A 19,452-nucleotide genomic window follows, 5' to 3' on the forward strand; every position below is an offset into this window, starting at 1 on the left:
AAATGTCTTGAAAAATAAATAAATCGTATATTACTTTAAGTAACTAATTTTATTATGCATCATACTTTTAACTTATCACTTCATTGAGAACTAGAAAACGATTCTAAGAACTCCACTTGCATTTCTTGTTCTTCAATAGATGATCAAGATAAAGAGGTATTGTAAATAAATTGCTCTTCCAGCATTTCAATGGAGAAGTTTACTGATGTTAAAAATACTATAATTATTTCTGAATGAGATTTAAATATATACCAAAACTAAAAAGACGGTGAAGTTTTTTTTTAAATCGATCAAGAAATGTCTGGGAAATTAATTATTTAAATTACCTACATATTTTCGCGTGGAACTGAAACATACACGGTGCCGTTCTTTTTGTATATGGCCAGGTTTGGGATAATTTAAAAAAAGGTTACAAAATTTTACTGAAAAAGAATCTTGAGTGACCCTAGCTGAAAAATTAAAAACTGCTAGATTAAAAAAAATAGATCTGTCAACAGCACTGGATCAGGGTTGATTTACTGTTTGTACTTCGAATGACTGTTGTGAATACACCGATCAAAATGGCGTGGAATAGTTATTCGCAACTTTAGGGCCCTGTAACTTATTTATTTGTAGAGATATTTTCATGATTCTTTCACAGTTATTATTAGTTTTACTTATATTTATTTCAAGTTTATTTAAAAGGAAAAAATTGGAAACTTCTCCATTATTCAATCTTGCATGATGAAATCTTTTTCAATTTTCTTTACATGGTCACAACATTTTGACCATTCTTCTGCACCAATTTGTGAGATATACCTGAAAACCCCGATAAAGCAGCTATTATGTAATTATAATATAAATACATAACCCTCTTTCTGACGCAGTTGGGTAATAAACTAAATGTATCAAAACATTTCAGTCCAACTTACTGTCAACTCGACGACGCGCTTTAGAATCAAAGATTGAGTTTGAATTATGCCTTATTTTTCAATTCACATTGAAAACAATGTGACTTGCTTGAGATTTTTCGACTTTTTCACAAAAATAAGAAATAGTCAAGAAGAGATTACAAAATTTTTGCAGCGACTGACAGATTTCATAATTTTCTTTGACAGGTGACAATTAAACCATAGACAATTGCCATATGAAAAACACACTTTTCCAATATTTTTATTTGCCATGAGATTCTGGTACACCTATAGTTAAAAAGTATTTGAATTTATTCACCGATGTCGCTGTTTGGAAGCAAGTTTCACTTCGATGACCGTTGTATGGAAGTTTCCACACCCTGGTCATTTGTCTATGATAAATTGACGCCATTTTGTGTATGTAGTGCGTGTGATAGTATTTTTCTTGAATTTGTTCTTCAAAACTAATTCCTTACACTAAAATTATATAGAAATGGGCGAAGATAAAGGTGATACATATATGTTTATTGATAGTTAGATGAGGTAACTAAGTGATAGGCCATAGTTACAGAATTTTCTGGCTATTCCAGATCGCCGACGCAGGTCCCGTTCAAGGGAGGGAGGACGGCGGCGTTCAAGATCTCGGTCAAGAGAGCGCAGAGAAAAGAGAAGAAGCAAATCTAGGTCTCCGAATAAAAGGTCACGTCGTCGTAAGCCTTCTCTATACTGGGATGTCCCGCCGCCAGGTTTTGAACACATTACGCCATTGCAGTATAAGGCCATGCAAGCGGCTGGACAGATACCGGCGAATATTGTTGCTGATACGCCTCAAGCGGCCGTCCCCGTGGTTGGCTCAACGATAACTCGGCAAGCCAGGCGATTATACGTGGGCAACATACCATTTGGTGTGACTGAAGAAGAAACCATGGAGTTTTTCAACCAACAGATGCATCTTTCTGGATTGGCTCAAGCGGCCGGCAATCCTGTTTTGGCTTGTCAGATAAATTTGGACAAAAACTTTGCATTCCTTGAATTTAGGTCTATTGATGAAACTACACAGGCTATGGCCTTTGATGGCATTAACTTCAAAGGGCAGAGCTTGAAGATTCGAAGACCTCATGATTATCAGCCCATGCCGGGAACAGAGAATCCAGCTATCAATGTGCCAGGTAATTTTGACTTCTTTATATATAAATACGGGTCGAATTGAGAACCTCCTCCTTTTTTGAAGTCGGTTGAAAATAATTAGAGCTATAAATAGAATTCTCAGGATTTACAATATGTTTTGTATTCTTTTACAGCTGGTGTTATTAGTACTGTAGTTCCAGACTCTCCACATAAAATATTTATTGGGGGTCTGCCTAATTATCTCAATGAGGATCAAGTAAGTTCACCATTTTTATATTTGAAACTGATGTTGCCTGTGAAACATAAATATCTATGTATTACATTTATTGTTAATCATATTTATGATATTTTGTAAATTTCCAATTCATGTTTCACAGAATATTGAAATATTACCTATATCACATAAAATATCTTCTGAAAAAGTAGATCTATCTTTTTATACCCAATTTGATTACCAATTGGTTGTAAATATAGAAGTACTATTTAAAATTATTCATATTATTATACCATTTAACTAACTATAAATAATATTATGGTTAGAAACAGTATACAATTACTGAATGGTCCATTTGTGACTAGCTAAATTACAAAAAAAAATTTCTTTAAAATGAGTATTGTTGAGAAAACCTTATAAAACTGGTTTTGATTACAAAATTATGTTTTCCAGGTCAGTACCCAGACTCCACATTGTATTAATTTAACCATGAGTAACATACATTTATTTCTAATATTACTTCACCAAACAATTGATAAGTTCACCTTTGTATTTAATAGAACTTAATGTGTCACAGATTTTGGATTATGATGTGTACCTACATAAAAGTTGCTAATTTGGAGTACAAAGGTGAAACTTAACAAATAAACAAGCTTACATTCAGTTAGGAGTAGGCAGTTCCCATTAGGTAGTTCTAGCATCCGCAACAGTTACAGGGCGAGATTCAACAGTTGACACAGCTACGGTGGCGTCAGCAGTGAGCCGCGATATATTTTGGTCCGTTTCAGGTATTTTCAGGTACCCGTAGCGGGGAGCGTGCGCGCACCACGCTCGCTATTTTATGAAACAACTCACTGATATAGTTTGCTTTCTGCCCCTCCCTAGCTTAGATTTGGCACATTCACGGCCCGCGTGTCACTGTTGTCTCTCATGCTCACCTATACGTCTTGTACTTGAATGAGACGTCGACACTCCAAGGCAAGTCTCCTCCATTCACATCTGAATCTAACATGCGGCTAGACAAAGGTCAGATAACATTCATTTATATGTTTGCTGCAAATACCTAGCAAATATCTATGGGAACAAACAAAATTAAGAGTAACAATGTATGAATCTACATAACAATATAAAGTATAATATGTAACTCAATATTTATTTACTTAGGGAAATTTCTCGTGTGCTCATCATGTTGTGTGTGAAACAGGTAAAGGAACTCCTGATGTCATTTGGGCAGCTCCGAGCTTTCAATCTGGTGAAAGATTCATCTACTGGTCTGAGCAAGGGGTATGCATTTGCAGAATATGTTGACATTTCAATGACTGATCAGGTAAGTGGGGAACACTGCATAATCACATCAATCACACACATGTATTATTCTACAATGTCTTCATACTCATCGTTTGCTGTAGGCAATTGCAGGGCTGAACGGAATGCAACTGGGCGACAAGAAGCTTATCGTGCAACGGGCTAGTATTGGGGCTAAGAACTCAACGCTAGGTATGTTAGGTAGATATCTTTCTTATTTTATCGTTGGAGGCTCGAATTGTTATCAATTTGGGTGCTCAAAATTGTTTGTTCACGTGAGGGTTCGTAGACTGGTCTGTGAATGTGGTTGCAGCGATGACGGGCGCGGCGCCGGTGCAACTGCAGGTGGCGGGGCTGACTCTGGCCGGCGCGGGGCCGCCCACGGAGGTGCTGTGCCTGCTCAACATGGTCACGCCCGACGAGCTGCGCGACGAGGAGGAGTATGAGGACATCCTCGAGGACATCAAGTGAGTTTGTACTTTGTAGACATATAGCTAATAGAATAGAATACTCAAACACCGTGTGTGGGCTTCAATTTTGCACTCGCAAAATTACGCATATTATTATACTTATGCGATTCACGGCACTGAAACGTAAATTTATTCTTAGACAGTGCTTGATACAAACAAAACATTATGAAAAACTAGCATAAGTTTTCCCCCCACTGTTTGTTCTCTAATCTCTGGGCCACACATCGCGATAATCCGAAGATTTTCTTCGATATACTTTAGTGGTTTTTTGCATAGTCGCGAGACTTCGCTGTGCTGTCGCCCATGATTAATAATAGATCATCCATGTCGAATAGCTAAAAAAAAGCATGAATAATTTAAGTTTATATTTAGCTGTTATAAATATTGTCTTGTAACAATGCACATTATTATTACAGGGAGGAGTGCAACAAATATGGCTGCGTGCGCAGCATAGAAATCCCTCGACCTATTGAAGGAGTTGAAGTACCTGGATGTGGAAAGGTAATAATATGTCTGGCAATCATAATAAATATCTCACATCTAAATTCTCTTTCTTGGCTATTATATTAGGGGTGGATTCGACCAAACAAGAGTAAATATTAATCTCAAAATTAATCGTCAGTTATTCGACATTTGGACATATTTCCCATACTGAAACTGTCAATCTGCCAGTTATACTGTGCATATACCAGGAGTTATTCTCGGATAAAAGTTGGGTCGAATCGTAAATGACTTAACTATTCATCTGTTTTGCAGGTATTCGTCGAGTTCAACAGTATCGCAGATTGCCAGAAGGCGCAACAAACACTGACTGGACGTAAATTTAGCAACCGAGTCGTCGTCACTTCCTACTTTGACCCTGACAAATATCACCGCAGAGAATTTTAATTTAATTCACTCTTTGGCCACTTCCAGAGCCTTTTAATTGTCATTGTCCCAATAATAAAATCTAATGACATGCTATTTAAGTGACTACATTTTTGTCTATCTCTAATTATGATCTAACAGCTAAAAATAAAGGAAAATGAATTACATTAAAAAGTAGTTTTATTGAAAATCATTAACACATAGTAACAGTAACACCTACAATTTTACTGTTAGTAAAACATGCACAAAATAGTTAACCATCTAACAATAATACATAGGTAGGTACCGTAGGTACACAGCGTAGGTAACTACTCAAAGTATTGCAAGTTCGAAAAATAAGTTCGATTATCTCGATTTTTATTGTCGTAAAACTTCGTTCATTGCAGCACGGTGGGTGTGATCATAGAGGGCCGTAGACGTAGATTTATGGCTAAATACAATAGTATAAAAATAATTATTTAATCTTAAAATATATTTTTAAACTTCTTCGTTCTGTAGTGCTGGCTGATACGTGTTCAGAGTACCGGTCTCTGAAGACAAGACAATTTTCCTCATAACCACGTACAAGACACCGCCTATTAGTAACATCCCGATTCCAGCCATTAGACTAATCGCCCATGCAGGAACAGCATTTCCACCTGAAATTATAGTTAGGTAACTTTACCACACAATCTATTCTATACTTATAAATGCGAAAGTAACTGTCTGTCTGTCTTGCCTAAACCACGTTACTGAACCGATTTTGATGAAATTTGACATAGAGATAGTTTGAGTCCCGGGACCTTTCCCGGGTCTATGTCCTTACATAGGATGGTTTTTATCCCGGTTTTTGAAACAGGGACGCGCACGATAATGTTTTTCTGTGACAGTCAAAATTCCACGCGTGCGAAGCCTAGAAGAAGAAGAAGCCGAAAGCTAGTATTAAAATATTGAAAAAAAAGACTGCAGGGAAATATAGTAGGGATGCAGGGTGGCATTTTTAGGGGAAGTTAATACTTCAACCGTATTCAAAGATGTAAACGTAGCAAATTGGAGAAAAAGAGTAGATAGGTCGTGCAAGTAGCGCGGCCAGGAAGTATCACTCATAAATTAACAATTCTACAGCTAGTCCAACTTGTCTATATCCCAAGTCCCAAATAAGCTAACTACGCAACAGTTAGGTAACCGTTAAAGTTCTTGTTCGTACCAGAAACCACATTAACATTTGCCCCTGCGGGAATCTAACCCGCAATCGTAGCTGTCGTGGCCTAAGTAGGTCTAGTCTATCTTTTGGTTTTCTTAGCTTTGAAAGGATAGCAACTATGCAAAACACTTACTGTAATAAGTGCGGGTCATCACACGCCGACCCCGAAGAATTCTCCTTCTGGCTTCAGTTTCTTGAGTGAGGGTACTGAGAACGACTGAAAGAGAAAATGTCTGTAAGTTCTATTTGTTTAGATGCAGAAGACATGCAGTATAATTAGCAAATAACAATAATATTGTGGATGCAAACATCAAATGATTGGACCAAAGATTCCGGTGTCTGCCGGAATCACGTCCCAGCACACTCAGGACGCTCGTGTCCGTCTTGTTTATTTAACTTCAGGTATTATTGCTCAACAAACTTTCATAGTCACAGAGAATGGATGTAAGTAGGTAGGTATGGTCCGATAGGAAATCGAACCCAAAGCTCCTTAAATCTAAACAAAATCATATGAATTTCAGTGAAATGATCTAAGAAGTTAGTACCTATAGGTGATATTTTTTAGAAGACGCAATTATCACTAAAAAAACTCCATGTCCCATATAGTACCTATTTGGGTCTTCATGCTAAGCGCCTTGACCTCTTTATAAATAATAATTTGCCTCTGAAGTCGTTTTCCCTTGAGATTAACAGTCGCGATATAGGTAGGTAATAGGTATCTACTTATGTAGGAATTAATGTGGATTCCCTCTTTCCGTATCTAGCTATGAGCACGACGATTTCAACTAAAAAAGACACGATGATTTGTAAAACATCGAAAAATGAGGCAAGTCGGTACCTACCTGCCTATACAAAGAAACAAAACCATAGACGTAGTAGCGATATGACTATGATATCTTTGTATTCCTACGTACTATACCACTACGAAGAATGTAAGTAGGTGTCTGGACCCTTACTTACCCAGAATTGCAGCCAAATAAAACAGGATGGGTCTTCTTGACGCCATTTTGACACAATTTCACTGTCCAAAATAATTAATACGTGAATTATAGGATGCTTGATGACACACTAGCGAATGGGTAGGAGTGTTTGTAGCACAGGGTTCTTATCTACAGGTTGATAAGATAACTCATTAGTACCCACACGCAAGTATGTTGTATGTTTGCAAGACAATCTACAGTAGACAAAGTGAAACGGATATGAGTCAATTTCATAGAATTAGGTTCCAGTTACCTTTTGGAACACCACTACGCTACGTTAGACATTTCCAGGAGTGATAAAAATTAAATGATAATATATGTTTAACATCTTTACTGCATCTATTATTTTTACAACTACATTATAAAAACTAAAATTTATCGAGACGAGCCTACTTTTCATTGAAGATATCTTTTAATTTTACATCAGTAAGAACTTGCGCCGTAATCGAGTCAGGGTTTTGGGGCGTAAGTTTAGCTTTGACAAATTCTTGTCTTTCGCTAGCAACCTCCGACGCAGCCTTCTCCACCAGTTGATCTTCTGCTACTCCTTCTGACTTCAGCTTTTCATATCGCTTTAAAAGTCTTTTGGTATGAGTTTCTTCTGAGGGACTGAGCATATTCACGGAGCCCAAACCATGACCATTTTCGTGAAATTTCCTGAAATCAATTACTTAATTAACATATTATTTAAGTGGGAAGATACATGGCATAATATTATCTTCGGGATATGAATAATAGGTAGCTTTTTTATTGCGCCATCTTTCGTAGTTATCATTAGAAAATTTAACTTATTGACGACTGCTGAATTTAAATTTCAAAGGAAATCAGGGGCATCTTGATACTTACGCTCGTACAACGTCTTCTTGATACAGGATTTGTCTTATAGGCTTGATATCAGGTACCGGCCTGGCAAATTTAGGTTCAACAGCAGGTGGAAATGCACGATACACGTCGTACCACAACGGTCTGTCGTCAGGTTTCATCGCCCCATTTTTGAGCAGGCCTTCAACTCTGAAAAAAAAACGACAGCCAGCATTCAATAATCGACGTAGGAACTAAAGTGATTGACTATTCTAGCAAAGGACTGCGAGATGTTAGGAGACCTACTCCACCACCACGTAGGCTCAATACAGATTGGTGAATCCCTAGAACTGTAGTCCCATCTTACAGCTAAATATGACCAAGCCAAGAGGTCGTGAACTACGCTTCCGACTAGTGTCGCAATCGTATTCCTTACACAACGGCGGGGGGCGCTGTTCTACTTTCCATACAAAACAAGCGATTACCATCATTACGATATTTTCGTGCTTGAGGTATTTCGTGGACAAATAGTGGGGGACATCGGGAATAAACGGTACATACCTAACTACAGCACCTCAAGTTAAAATACTACCCAAGTTATGGTTTATAAAAATGAAGTAAAGTACAGGTTGGGTCTCCAAAAAAGCTTGCCGGGCCGCCTTCGCTGCTCATGCTAATTTTCGATACAGAACAGCGCGCGACCGTCTGCGCGAGTTTTAGCGGAGGCCCTTGCCCTTAGGACTTAATATTAAAAGGGCTACAGAGAAAACATCACATAATTTAAGAAATTATTTTATTATTATCATTATGAACATAAATCAATGAATCTGAGAAGTAAGCAAAGAAATAATAAGCTTTAAGAAAATAAAATCAATTCTATGCAATCTCAATCAAAAGTCATTTTGCATAGCATGGAAAATTGATCTCCGAAGTGCTTCCCATCCATTGCGTTTGGTTTCAGAGATGAGTTTCTGTTGAAGTTTCTTGATATCATCTTCTAGTTCATCTGCCAATTTATCTGTTTCAGCTTTGTGGTCATGATCCATTTCTTCACATCTGATAACATTACAAAATTAGTCAACATAAAAATATTCAATACAATTTACATTTACAGTAACTATAGAAATATTTACTCTTTTTTAAAAGACTTGTGTATTTCATTTAATGCTTTCAGTTTCTGCTTGTGAGCATTAGTAGCTTGTTGCATACACTTAATAAGTGCTCCTGATAGATGTTCTAATTTTTGTTCATTATCTTTCATAACACCATAATCAGCTTCTAACTGTGACAAAACTTCTGAGAGGGATTTAAGCAAATTATCACTGCTGTGCTTTCTGAAATACACAAAAATTACAGAATTATATTATTTGCTCAGAATGCAAGTTATGAAAGTATGCAGATTTACTTTAAAAATGTTACCTGGCGTCCAATTGATGACTCATTACATCCAGTAATTTTTGTCGGGATTCTTTACATGTTTCCACACTAACATCAGCCTTCTTTTTCTTAGCACTAGCTTGATACTGCCCAATCAACTTAGAAATGTCTTCTTCTTCGTTAGTCTCAGCAGTTCTTTGCCGTTTCTGTGTTTTTTTCACTTTTGGGGAATCTTTTAGAAATTGAGATTCATTTATAAATTCACTGATATCGTCAGCAACAAACTTGGAAGCTTTAGCAGATTTTTTGAAATTGGACATTATTATTAGGCTTGTAATTTTTCTCTATTTATAATGAAAATTAATTGGGTAAAAATATATTTCTTGATAGTTTCCCGCCAAAAAACTATTTCTAACTAACTACAAGACTACAGCAACACGCAATACCCCGCGCTTTACCAAGTGTTCTAATTTTAAATTTGAATTTCGAATATGATTTTTTTTGTTTAGAAAATGAAGAGTAGTTTCAGAACTTTTAATACTCACCTTGTAAGTATCGTTCCAATTCGCTCCAGTCTACTGCTAGCCATATTTATTTAATTTATTACAATTGTTAAACTTAATTTTTCGTGTAAAAATATTAAAATAGGATGTTTTTAGGTTATTTTGAACCTATTTTTAATTTAATTCCTGTTTTGACAAATGAATGACAGGATTGACAGGTGATGCTATCCTGTCTATGAACACCATAGACACACAACTGTTTGTTTGTGGTCCGAAAACATGAAATAGGTCCGAAACATAAAGATTTTTAGCTTTAGGTAGTAGGCGCGAAGGGAGAATGCCTGCCTCATCAACATCATGACCTATCCCAGCTCGTAGGGAGCTCCCAGGGATCAGGGAAGCAATCTTATGCATTTCCTGACATAAAAAGGAAACTATGTATTTCGACTAGCAATTCATCCCTGGGTTCGAGGAGTTACTTTGCTCTGTACTTGATCTACTCGTAAACTTCCCTGGGCGGCTGGAGCCAGCTACCTTGCGGCTACCAGTTTCCGTTCTTTTTCTTCCGCTCTCTTCAAATGGTATTCTTTGTGATAGAACCAGACATGAACGGAAATTGGTAGATGGAACTGTGGGTGGCGTCTGTGGCCCAGTGAACTTATCGTTCAAGGAGGCTGATGGAACACTCGTTCTGCCCGTAAACAGGATATCTCGATCTGACGAGCAGGAGTTTAGCAAATAACGTGTTCCTTGACCTTCCATGTATTGACTCTTATCAGCTATCATTTTAGCTACGTCAGAAAACAAACTCGTTACTCTTAATATAAAATATTTATTATTAAAATAATTCTAAGTCACAGAACAAAATTCAAGTCATTCTTTCTAACATAAATATTATTCTTCATTTATTCAAAAATGTACACATTAACTAGGCTATTTACACGATATAGTTTTATTTCAAACAAAACTGGATTTTTGCTATGATTGCGACCGGTGTTTCCTGAAACACCGCTTATCAGCCTGTCGCGTGAGAATTTCCGATACAAAGTTCCTGTGAGTGAACACTCGTAAAATGTCTTCCCGGGCTTCTTGTATTCCTTCACAGACGATTTTACTTCTTTGTATGTTGCCCTGAAAAATGTAAGATTGTAAATATCAACCGTATAAGCAGGAATAAAGTATTTTAATTTTAACAGCACAGGATTTCTCTGTCATTACCTTAAGTAGCTCCAATAATGTATGAGAATGTGGCTGCAGGGCGGAAAGCGCGCGCCCTGACGCTGTTTCCAGCGCCCTCAAAACTCCCGACAGTTGTTCACCAACATCTGCTTCCAATGAGACCTACGAAAATAGTTTTGATTAGAATTCAGTATTTTTTTCCACTGAGAAACAGATTATGAAGTTTAGTGAATAAACCTGTCTCTAACTACTCGTTTCAAAGAAGTTTTCGAGGTAGTTAATCGTAGTTTGAAGTGCATTTATATTTCACACACTCGTGCAACCCGAGGAACCCAGTCTCTCGGAGTTTGCACTAGATGGACGTTCCAGTGGCAGCTACCATTTTAATTTGCACTCTCACTTATTTATAACAAGGTTGAAATTCTAACTACGATATCTTACCAAGTCGTCCATCTGCGCGGTTAGATGGTTCACCTTCCAACCCTCAGCGCTGGTAAGCACGTGCTTCTGGCTGGCGATGTCGAGGACGTCCGCCATTGCATTGTACACTCTCATTAGTTATAACAAGGTTGAAATTCTAAGGATGTCTTACCAAGTCGTCCATCTGCGCGGAGAGATGGTGCACCTTCCATCCTTCAGCGCTGGTGAGCACGTGCGTCTGGCTGGCGATGGCGAGGATGTCCGCCATTGCAATGTACACTCTCACTAGTTATAACAAGGTTGAAATTCTAAGGATGTCTTACCAAGTCGTCCATCTGCGCGGTTAGATGGTGCACCTTCCACCCCTCAGCGCTGGTGAGCACGTGCTTCTGGCTGGCGATGGCGAGGATGTCCGCCATTGCAATGTACACTCTCACTAGTTATAACAAGGTTGAAATTCTAAGGATGTCTTACCAAGTCGTCCATCTGCGCGGTTAGATGGTGCACCTTCCATCCTTCAGCGCTGGTGAGCACGTGCTTCTGGCTGGCGATGGCGAGGATGTCCGCCATTGCAATGTACACTCTCACTAGTTATAACAAGGTTGAAATTCTAAGGATGTCTTACCAAGTCGTCCATCTGCGCGGTGAGATGGTGCACCTTCCACCCCTCAGCGCTGGTGAGCACGTGCTTCTGGCTGGCGATGGCGAGGATGTCCGCCATTGCATTGTACACTCTCATTAGTTATAACAAGGTTGAAATTCTAACTACGACTCTTACCAAGTCGTCCATCTGCGCGGTGAGATGGTGCACCTTCCACCCCTCAGCGCTGGTGAGCACGTGCTTCTGGCTGGCGATGGCGAGGATGTCCGCCATTGCATTGTACACTCTCATTAGTTATAACAAGGTTGAAATTCTAACTACGACTCTTACCAAGTCGTCCATCTGCGCGGTGAGATGGTGCACCTTCCATCCTTCAGCGCTGGTGAGCACGTGCTTCTGGCTGGCGATGGCGAGGATGTCCGCCATTGCATTGTACACTCTCATTAGTTATAACAAGGTTGAAATTCTAACTACGACTCTTACCAAGTCGTCCATCTGCGCGGTGAGATGGTGCACCTTCCATCCTTCAGCGCTGGTGAGCACGTGCTTCTGGCTGGCGATGGCCAGGATGTCTTTGGCACGTGGCTCGCGGCGCCGCACGTCGGCCGGCCGCGTGAAGTGGAGCGCCGTGCCCCGCCAGCCGCATACGTAGCTTGAGCTTAGTAGGGGGCCTGGGGAGATAGAAGTATAATTTAACCGTATAACTGATAGGAACTGGGGACCTAGGGGGCATAAAGTAGATTCATATTACTATATGCTGATAGGAACTGTTTTATGATTTGTTAATGAGTTCATCAGTTGGCGCCACTTTTACTGAAGACAGTGGCGCCAACTGGTGAGCGCTGAAGTGATGGAGGACCTTCGCATTTGCACTCGCGTGGACTAGGTAGGGTCAGTCGCCAATGGTGCCAGCTAATAAGTTTAAAAACAAAAGCCCTCATTGGGTGGTGGACAAGAAATACTTTTTATGAGCTGTCAAACAAAAAGCTCTGCCATAGATGTAACGTGAAGTATGACGTCACGACGAGGAGTTTTTAAAGACTTTTTAACTTGGAATAATACAAATTGAGAGATTGTGTTGTAGAAATCAAAAAGTTTACTTTAAAAAAAATCTGTTAATGTTAGTTACTAACAGTTAGTAGGATGTTACTTTAGTAATTTTTACTTACGTTTAGGTGGCGGATTGATGTTGACCGGCGGTGGTGTGGGCGGCGTCTCGTCAGGAGTGAAATCACACTGCCTTACTTCATTAGTTAACCTGGAAACAAAAAACAACAGTCGTTTTATTGAAAGAACACAAGGCACCCTACTGGTGGGGCAAAGTAGAATAATCCTTTAGGCCTCAGCCTCGAATTTAGCGGGCAGCGGAGCGGGAGCGGCGGCGGCGCGGGAGCGGGGCGGGCAACGCAGACCCGTTCTCGAAACAAGCGGGCAGCTCGCGCGGCGCTTTAGCGGCGAAGTGTTGTGTTCGGAGTTGTGTTGTCGAGATATTTGTTTTTATTCGCAAACGAAATGTCTGAACAACGGCGAAAATTTTATTTCGATTTAAATTTATTCCTAACGCTCGATTTATTGTGGGCAAAAGAAGGAGTGCGCTGCCCGCTCGTTGCCCGCTCCCGCGCCGCTGTTTTCGAGAACCGGTCTATTTGATTTTACGCATAAGATCCTGCCGTTCTCGCGCCGCTACCGCCGCCGCCCCGCTGCCCGCTAAATTCGAGGCTGAGGCCTTAGGGTACACCAACAGAGTCATGGCATCAATTATAAAAATAATAATCATCATACTCACATCTGTTTCCTCGGCTTCTTCCTAGGCGAGACGTCATCCATCCTCGGCAAGTCGGGCTCATCGTCAGGCGCGGGCGACGACGACGCCGATATCGTTGTAGATCCACCGGAGCCCGGGCCTCCACCACGGTTTACGTCCTCCCACGTGCCCTCGCTCCTGTAGCAAGTGTTGTTGACGCTCACCGGCAACGGTAGCGGGGTCAGGGTCACCGGGGCCACTGACACTTGCCCCACCGGGGCGGGCGGCACAACATTAGTCGGCTTCGTTGGAGACCTGTTGATGTATTAAGTCAGTTGGTGTTCGAGTTTAAACGATTTCTAAGCACAAAAACAAACATGCTTATAATATTATTGATAACTGTTTTGTTGATATGAGTATCGGATCAATCAAAGATCTCAGAAACCGGTGATTAACTGTTTGAAGGAAGCAGCTTCTGAAACATTTAACTTTATTACTTCAGATTCATATCTTGAAACGAAAAAATTTTGAAATATTATTTGTAATAATGAATTTGATCAGCCAATTCCGCGGTCCTGTGATTGAATGAAGGTCGTTCTAGGCTAGTAACCAACCAGTAACAGCCACCGGCATTATGTCGGCCGCCGGGACCGACAGCTTAACGTGCTCTCCGAGGCACGGAGGAGCTCGGTGGGTACCGGACCCATCCACAACTGACTGTGATCGAAGGTTCACGCGTTAGTCACGAGCCCCTCAATTGCCCCACTATGTTGATCCCATGTGGGTCGGTTGGTTCTAACAACAATAAAAAAATTGTGAAAGGAAAAGTGGTTATAGTAAAAGCTATTAATAATTTGTGGTAAGTTTGGAGTGCCAGTTCTTACCCTTCAATGTCGCGTTTCCTCAGTATGGATGGGCGGGGCACCACAGGCGTAGTCTGGACGGAAGTGGGCGGAGGCCGACTCTCCGGTATTACTGTTACAGTGCTCACTGTACTAGCTGAAATAAAAACGTCAGTTAAATTTTATTTGTTCAATGAGTTAGGATGTAAAAATCTTGCATTGCTCAACATTAGAATATGTTGTGCAAGTTTGGAAAACCACATTATGCAGGGATTATCCAGTGAGGAACTCTTGATAATATCGCAGGTGTCTCTTTGCTCTTACTTAGATGTCAAGTCATTAAATTTTTTTAGCTTACCTGCTAAAAGTAAAGCAAAGAGTATCATGGCGTGCGAATAGTAGGGCGCTGCAATGCATTATTTTTATATTTCTGTGGGTCAGTTATACGCTGAAGACCATTAACTCCCTGCGTGTACAGTATAATAACGCGTTCAGGATGTTGCTGGGGCTGCCACGGTACTGCAGCGCATCGGGCATGTTTGCCGAAGCACTAACTGATGGCTTCCATGCCAACCTTCGAAAAAGGGCAGCCTTTATGCTGAGCCATGTGCGTGGGAGCTCCAACGACATTCTGCGCGTTGTAGCTGGTCGAGTAGACTGTCCATTTATCACGCAGTGGGTTCGGCTGCATGTGTAAAATTGATAGTTTTATTTTTATGATGTAAAGTTGACTGTTTTGGATTTAAAATATTTCTTCTTAGTGTATGGATTGTAAGTCTGAAATAAATTATTGATTTGATTTTTAGTTACCTGGCGGTTGGTGCTGCGAGTAGTACGGTGCTAGCGGTCGCGGCGCATGCGGCGCGGCGGCGCGCGGTACCTCATAGTAAAGCTGCGCCGGCGCGCTGGCCACGAGGCATATTGTACCTTAATGGCTTCATGGTTTCGCTAATGTTTCTTAGCTAAAAGTAAAGCAATAAGAACTGTTACTATATTCGCATACCTGGCGGCTGGTGCTGCGAGTAGTACGGCGCTAGCGGTCGCGGCGCGTGCGGCACATCGTAGTACAGCTGCGCCGGCGCGCTGGCCACGAGGCATATTGTACCTTAATGGCTTCATGGTTTCGCTAATGTTTCTTAGCTAAAAGTAAAGCAATAAGAACTGTTACTATATTCGCATACCTGGCGGCTGGTGCTGCGAGTAGTACGGCGCTAGCGGTCGCGGCGCGTGCGGCACATCGTAGTACAGCTGCGCCGGCGCGCTGGCCACGAGGCATATTGTACCTTAATGGCTTCATGGTTTCGCTAATGTTTCTTAGCTAAAAGTAAAGCAATAAGAACTATATTCGCATACCGGGCGGCTGGTGTTGCGAGTAGTACGGCGCTAGCGGTCGCGGCGCGTGCGGCACCTCGTAGTACAGCTGCGCCGGCGCGCTGTCCACGAGGCATATTGTACCTTAATGGCTTCATGGTTTCGCTAATGTTTCTTAGCTAAAAGTAAAGCAATAAGAACTATATTCGCATACCTGGCGGCTGGTGTTGCGAGTAGTACGGCGCTAGCGGTCGAGGCGCGTGCGGCGCGGCGGCGCGCGGTACCTCATAGTAAAGTTGCGCCGGCGCGCTGTTGCCCACCACGCCGCGGACTCCTACGCTGGCCACGCCCACCACCTATATGAACGTTTATTATTTAATTTTGGTAATTTATTGGTAAGCAGGTATACAGTGTATCAAAACATTAAGGCATCAGATAATTTCACGTCGAAGCGCGTGGAAATCCTATACATATTACGGACCATTTACATGATTATTGACCATCTGAACTTAGCCTAAAAGACAAGATAGAAGACAATAAGGAAAACAAGAAAGTGAAACATATCATAAGCTTTAAGTCTATGTTATTTATAAATAAAACAGTAGTGTTTTATTTTAAAAGAAAGGTTCTAATGAAACATTTAACACTTCAGAAACAGACATATTGATGTATAGCTAGAAGATACAGACCCAAATCTCTGTTACATTATACCCATATAAGTACCCACACTTAGATTAATACACAAAGAAGGTCATAGATGTGAACTTAGATTAATACACAAAGAAGGTCGTAGAAGGACTTGGGTTATTTATAAAACATAGTATTAATATATTCTCCCACTCACCTTAGGCTGATAATTCCTTTGCAGCAGGGGCAGAGGCCGAGGTGACGGCGTGGAAGTCGCCGCTGGCGCCTGCAAGCGCGGCGCCGCGCCTCGCACTGTACCCGATATAACACCGCTCGCTAAATTCAATCACAATCATGGTTTATATGTTCTACAGTTTTATGAAGTTTATGTAACGAAAAAAAAAATCATTTCTTTCTATAAAAAACTTTATGGATGATAAAGACTGAGTTTTATTTTTGAGATTTACACAACAGTGATACCATGGTGTATCAGTCCCATTCAACAGATCTCTAAGAATTGGCAATCTTTAAAATAATGAGACTGAATCAGCATTTAAAATATTTTACTTCATGTTATGCAGGAGGCACAGGACCACTTTGTGGAAGTCCTTGGGTGAGTACTTTGTCCAGCAGTGGACGTCATGTGACTGAAACTTAATACATACAAATCTGTCAATATTTATTTTACAATTTCACTTACAAGTCAAGACGGTGGCAGGCGGCAATGTGACGACGGTCGAGTGTGAAGGCTGCGAGGTCAGCGAGGTCTGCGATAGCGCGGGGGCCACGGTCAGAGGCGCCGCAACCGGCGCGGGGGGCCGGCTGGCGGGCCGGGGGGCCGGCGTGCGGCCCCCGTACACCAGCGCGCCGCGGGCCCCACGGTTGCTGGTTGCCCATGCTCCTGGTAACAAATTTTAATGATACAAGTCATCTATTTAAATCATTGCTTAAGGTCCTATGTCCCCTAGATGGGGCAGAGGGCGTCAAATTTTAATCATCCTTGATGTGTATTTTTTTCTGTGTGTTTTGGATTCTGCAATAACATCTGCTGTTTAGTTTTTTGATGTTGTATGTACAGTAAGAGTAACATAACAACCTAGTCCATAAAATATATTTGTATCTGAAAATCTTATTTTGGCTGTAACCTGTTTTGTATGTCTTAAATAAAGAGATAAAGACATATTTCATTACAGGTTGTGTGCAATTTAGTTAGAAAGCAGTATGTTGCAACAGACTACTCAATAATTGCCTACATTATGGTATAATTACAGATATGAGGACAACAATAAAAAAGTGAGATTATAAATAGGTATTCACACAGATAATGATATTAAAGCAATTTGTATAGTACCTAATTCATTTGCATGTGAATGTGTGTTGAAATAAATTGTTTATGTGTACTTAAATGATTTATTTAGTTTAAAGCATTCTTACCTTGGGCAACTCCTTGAGAAGCAGCAGGGGTGACAGGCCTGACGGCTAGAGAAGCTCCGGCAGCTAGTCCACGTGGCACATGGCTTGTCATGCCCACACTTTTACTCACTAGCACTCCACCCGCAGTGCTCACATTCACGCTTGATAATACTGCTGAGGACAAACCATTCAGTTAGAGATTTGGCTTTTGGTAGTGCAGAATCATCAGAAACTCATTCTACAAAGAATGTAATGAAACCATGAGTATTAGTTTGGAAAGTTACTAAGTTTTGGTAATGTTAGTACTAAATACACTAATATATTTAGCTAGCACTATAAAAATGAGAATGCTCTATTACCTGGTCTGGTGTTGGCATGTTGTAAAGGTGACAGAACTCGAACACTGGGTGGTAGGGACCTCACTGAGGAGCTGACCACCATTCCTCCAACATTGAGCACCTGAGATCCACTCACGGGTGGGGTAGCACTCGTTTGGACATTATTCGATCCTGTGCTGTTATTGGAAACTTGAGCAGACAACTGTGACCCCTGGCTTATGATCTGTGTGGCCGGGCTCAGAATCTGGCCACTTGGACTTATAAGCTGAGATTGTGAAATTATCTGGGTGCCTTGACCAATAAGTTGAGAACCCTGACTCACAATTTGACTGCCCTGCAATATTGGTGATCCACTCACAATCATTTGTGGCTGGAAAAGGGAAAGCATATTGTTTTATTTAAGACAATTACAATGCATTTTTTCTTAAGCCATAACTGGCATTTTCCACACTTAACTGAGATTAAATGTATAGGAGACTGATCTTACATTATCCTAAGGTTAACCTACAAAGTAAAATATGATTTTTTAACTGCAAACATAGCATTTATCCGAGATAACCTTAATAGTTTGAGAAAACCATGAGCATTAATAACATTAATTAGTAAATCATTATAATTGTCATGGTATTTAATAATAACTATTTAATATTGATTTATCTAAGAAAGTAAATTGCAATTATGAGTCTTGGAAAGCAGTTACCTGAGAACCGACGCTTGGAGATATGATTTGAGCAGCTGGACGCATTAGGCCCACAGGCCCGGCGTGCGTCATAATCTGACCAGAACCTGATGTTTTCGGTTGCCCAGGGAGTAAATGAGCCATTTTAACTTCCGTATTAGATACACTTTTCACAATAGTAATCTTTTGAGGCGCTAAATCAATTGGATACATTTTGCCACTTGTAACCGATCTTTCATTATCCAAATTGTTACTCATTATGACATACTACAGTGTTTTATCCAAAAGACATTATATTGATAGATTCACAGTTACCGCAATCAACAACTTTTACTTGAGAAAATTGATGATATTTCTTTATTCACCAAAATTGTTTGACTAAAAAATAGCAAGCAAAAGAGGCAAAAGTGATGTACAACATCAACCAACTTCATGACTTTGACATTTGAATCGACTAAATCAATAGTTTTATAGAATCGACTAAATAATTACATAGACCAGCAGAGACATCAGAACGTGGAACGTAAAAAAATATGGTCTAATAAATGATTAAACTTATGGAAATTAATTATAATTCCAA

General features: G+C 40.4%; 5 protein-coding genes across 9 annotated transcripts; 1 reads left to right on the forward strand and 4 right to left on the reverse strand.

Moving 5' to 3' along the window:
* The first annotated feature begins 1,279 nt into the window (after positions 1-1,279).
* Positions 1,280-5,048, forward strand: LOC135074636 (splicing factor U2AF 50 kDa subunit). 2 transcript variants are annotated; one of them, XM_063968997.1, is made up of 8 exons: positions 1,280-1,399; positions 1,481-2,059; positions 2,192-2,274; positions 3,437-3,559; positions 3,642-3,738; positions 3,851-4,004; positions 4,424-4,508; positions 4,764-5,048. In XM_063968997.1, the coding sequence occupies exons 1-8, from the start codon at positions 1,384-1,386 to the stop codon at positions 4,893-4,895; spliced, it is 1,269 nt and encodes a 422-aa protein (XP_063825067.1). In that variant the 5' UTR covers positions 1,280-1,383; the 3' UTR covers positions 4,896-5,048. The 2 variants fall into 2 exon arrangements, with proteins under 2 accessions (XP_063825067.1, XP_063825068.1); XM_063968998.1 differs by having other exon boundaries at positions 3,642-3,729.
* Positions 5,037-9,927, reverse strand: LOC135074642 (small ribosomal subunit protein mS23). The gene is made up of 5 exons (XM_063969006.1): positions 9,761-9,927; positions 7,884-8,048; positions 7,018-7,694; positions 6,191-6,274; positions 5,037-5,512 (listed from the first exon to the last, which is right to left on the reverse strand). The coding sequence occupies exons 1-3, from the start codon at positions 9,802-9,804 to the stop codon at positions 7,427-7,429; spliced, it is 477 nt and encodes a 158-aa protein (XP_063825076.1). The 5' UTR covers positions 9,805-9,927; the 3' UTR covers positions 5,037-5,512; positions 6,191-6,274; positions 7,018-7,426.
* LOC135074641 (synaptonemal complex protein 3-like) lies at positions 8,615-9,747 on the reverse strand. Its single transcript, XM_063969005.1, has 3 exons — positions 9,258-9,747; positions 8,972-9,172; positions 8,615-8,894 (listed from the first exon to the last, which is right to left on the reverse strand). Exons 1-3 carry the CDS (start codon positions 9,533-9,535, stop codon positions 8,729-8,731), a joined length of 645 nt encoding a protein of 214 aa, XP_063825075.1. The 5' UTR covers positions 9,536-9,747; the 3' UTR covers positions 8,615-8,728.
* A 607-nt stretch (positions 9,928-10,534) lies between the features above and the next one.
* Positions 10,535-12,042, reverse strand: LOC135075004 (histone deacetylase complex subunit SAP130-B). Of its 4 annotated transcripts, none has more exons than XM_063969374.1 (3): positions 11,943-12,042; positions 10,937-11,059; positions 10,535-10,849 (listed from the first exon to the last, which is right to left on the reverse strand). In XM_063969374.1, the coding sequence occupies exons 1-3, from the start codon at positions 12,036-12,038 to the stop codon at positions 10,697-10,699; spliced, it is 372 nt and encodes a 123-aa protein (XP_063825444.1). In that variant the 5' UTR covers positions 12,039-12,042; the 3' UTR covers positions 10,535-10,696. The 4 variants fall into 4 exon arrangements, with proteins under 4 accessions (XP_063825444.1, XP_063825443.1, XP_063825445.1 ...); XM_063969373.1 differs by lacking the exon at positions 11,943-12,042 and adding an exon at positions 11,641-11,740; XM_063969375.1 differs by lacking the exon at positions 11,943-12,042 and adding an exon at positions 11,490-11,607.
* Positions 12,043-12,365: 323 nt separating this feature from the next.
* On the reverse strand, positions 12,366-19,298 carry LOC135074772 (nascent polypeptide-associated complex subunit alpha, muscle-specific form-like). The gene is made up of 13 exons (XM_063969155.1): positions 18,894-19,298; positions 18,215-18,563; positions 17,877-18,029; positions 17,143-17,343; positions 16,660-16,778; positions 16,030-16,171; positions 15,858-15,959; positions 15,686-15,787; positions 15,508-15,609; positions 14,547-14,661; positions 13,705-13,977; positions 13,088-13,176; positions 12,366-12,589 (listed from the first exon to the last, which is right to left on the reverse strand). Exons 1-13 carry the CDS (start codon positions 19,128-19,130, stop codon positions 12,366-12,368), a joined length of 2,208 nt encoding a protein of 735 aa, XP_063825225.1. The 5' UTR covers positions 19,131-19,298.
* Between the last annotated feature and the right edge of the window lie 154 nt (positions 19,299-19,452).

Source organism: Ostrinia nubilalis, chromosome 9, assembly GCF_963855985.1.
Source record: "Ostrinia nubilalis chromosome 9, ilOstNubi1.1, whole genome shotgun sequence".
Taxonomy (NCBI): Eukaryota; Metazoa; Arthropoda; class Insecta; order Lepidoptera; family Crambidae; genus Ostrinia; species Ostrinia nubilalis.

Coding starts and splice junctions, on each gene's coding strand:
- LOC135074636 (XM_063968997.1), top strand. Junction 3,739..3,850: donor CTCAACGCTAGGTATGTTAG/GTAGATATCTTT, acceptor ATGTGGTTGCAG/CGATGACGGGCGCGGCGCCG. Junction 4,005..4,423: donor GACATCCTCGAGGACATCAA/GTGAGTTTGTAC, acceptor TTATTATTACAG/GGAGGAGTGCAACAAATATG.
- LOC135074641 (XM_063969005.1), bottom strand. CDS start 9,535: ATGTCCAATTTCAAAAAATCTGCTAAAGCTTCCAAGTTTGTTGCTGAC. Junction 9,173..9,257: donor AGTCATCAATTGGACGCCAG/GTAACATTTTTA, acceptor TGTGTATTTCAG/AAAGCACAGCAGTGATAATT. Junction 8,895..8,971: donor CACAAGTCTTTTAAAAAAGA/GTAAATATTTCT, acceptor TAATGTTATCAG/ATGTGAAGAAATGGATCATG.
- LOC135074642 (XM_063969006.1), bottom strand. CDS start 9,804: ATGGCTAGCAGTAGACTGGAGCGAATTGGAACGATACTTACAAG. Junction 8,049..9,760: donor ATTGGAACGATACTTACAAG/GTGAGTATTAAA, acceptor TTTTTTTTTCAG/AGTTGAAGGCCTGCTCAAAA. Junction 7,695..7,883: donor CAAGAAGACGTTGTACGAGC/GTAAGTATCAAG, acceptor AATTGATTTCAG/GAAATTTCACGAAAATGGTC.
- LOC135075004 (XM_063969372.1), bottom strand. CDS start 11,452: ATGAGAGTGTACAATGCAATGGCGGACGTCCTCGACATCGCCAGCCAG. Junction 11,060..11,338: donor CCGCGCAGATGGACGACTTG/GTAAGATATCGT, acceptor CTATTTTCGTAG/GTCTCATTGGAAGCAGATGT. Junction 10,850..10,936: donor CATTATTGGAGCTACTTAAG/GTAATGACAGAG, acceptor TACATTTTTCAG/GGCAACATACAAAGAAGTAA.
- LOC135074772 (XM_063969155.1), bottom strand. CDS start 19,130: ATGAGTAACAATTTGGATAATGAAAGATCGGTTACAAGTGGCAAAATG. Junction 18,564..18,893: donor CTCCAAGCGTCGGTTCTCAG/GTAACTGCTTTC, acceptor TCCCTTTTCCAG/CCACAAATGATTGTGAGTGG. Junction 15,788..15,857: donor CTCGCAACACCAGCCGCCCG/GTATGCGAATAT, acceptor GAAGCCATTAAG/GTACAATATGCCTCGTGGCC.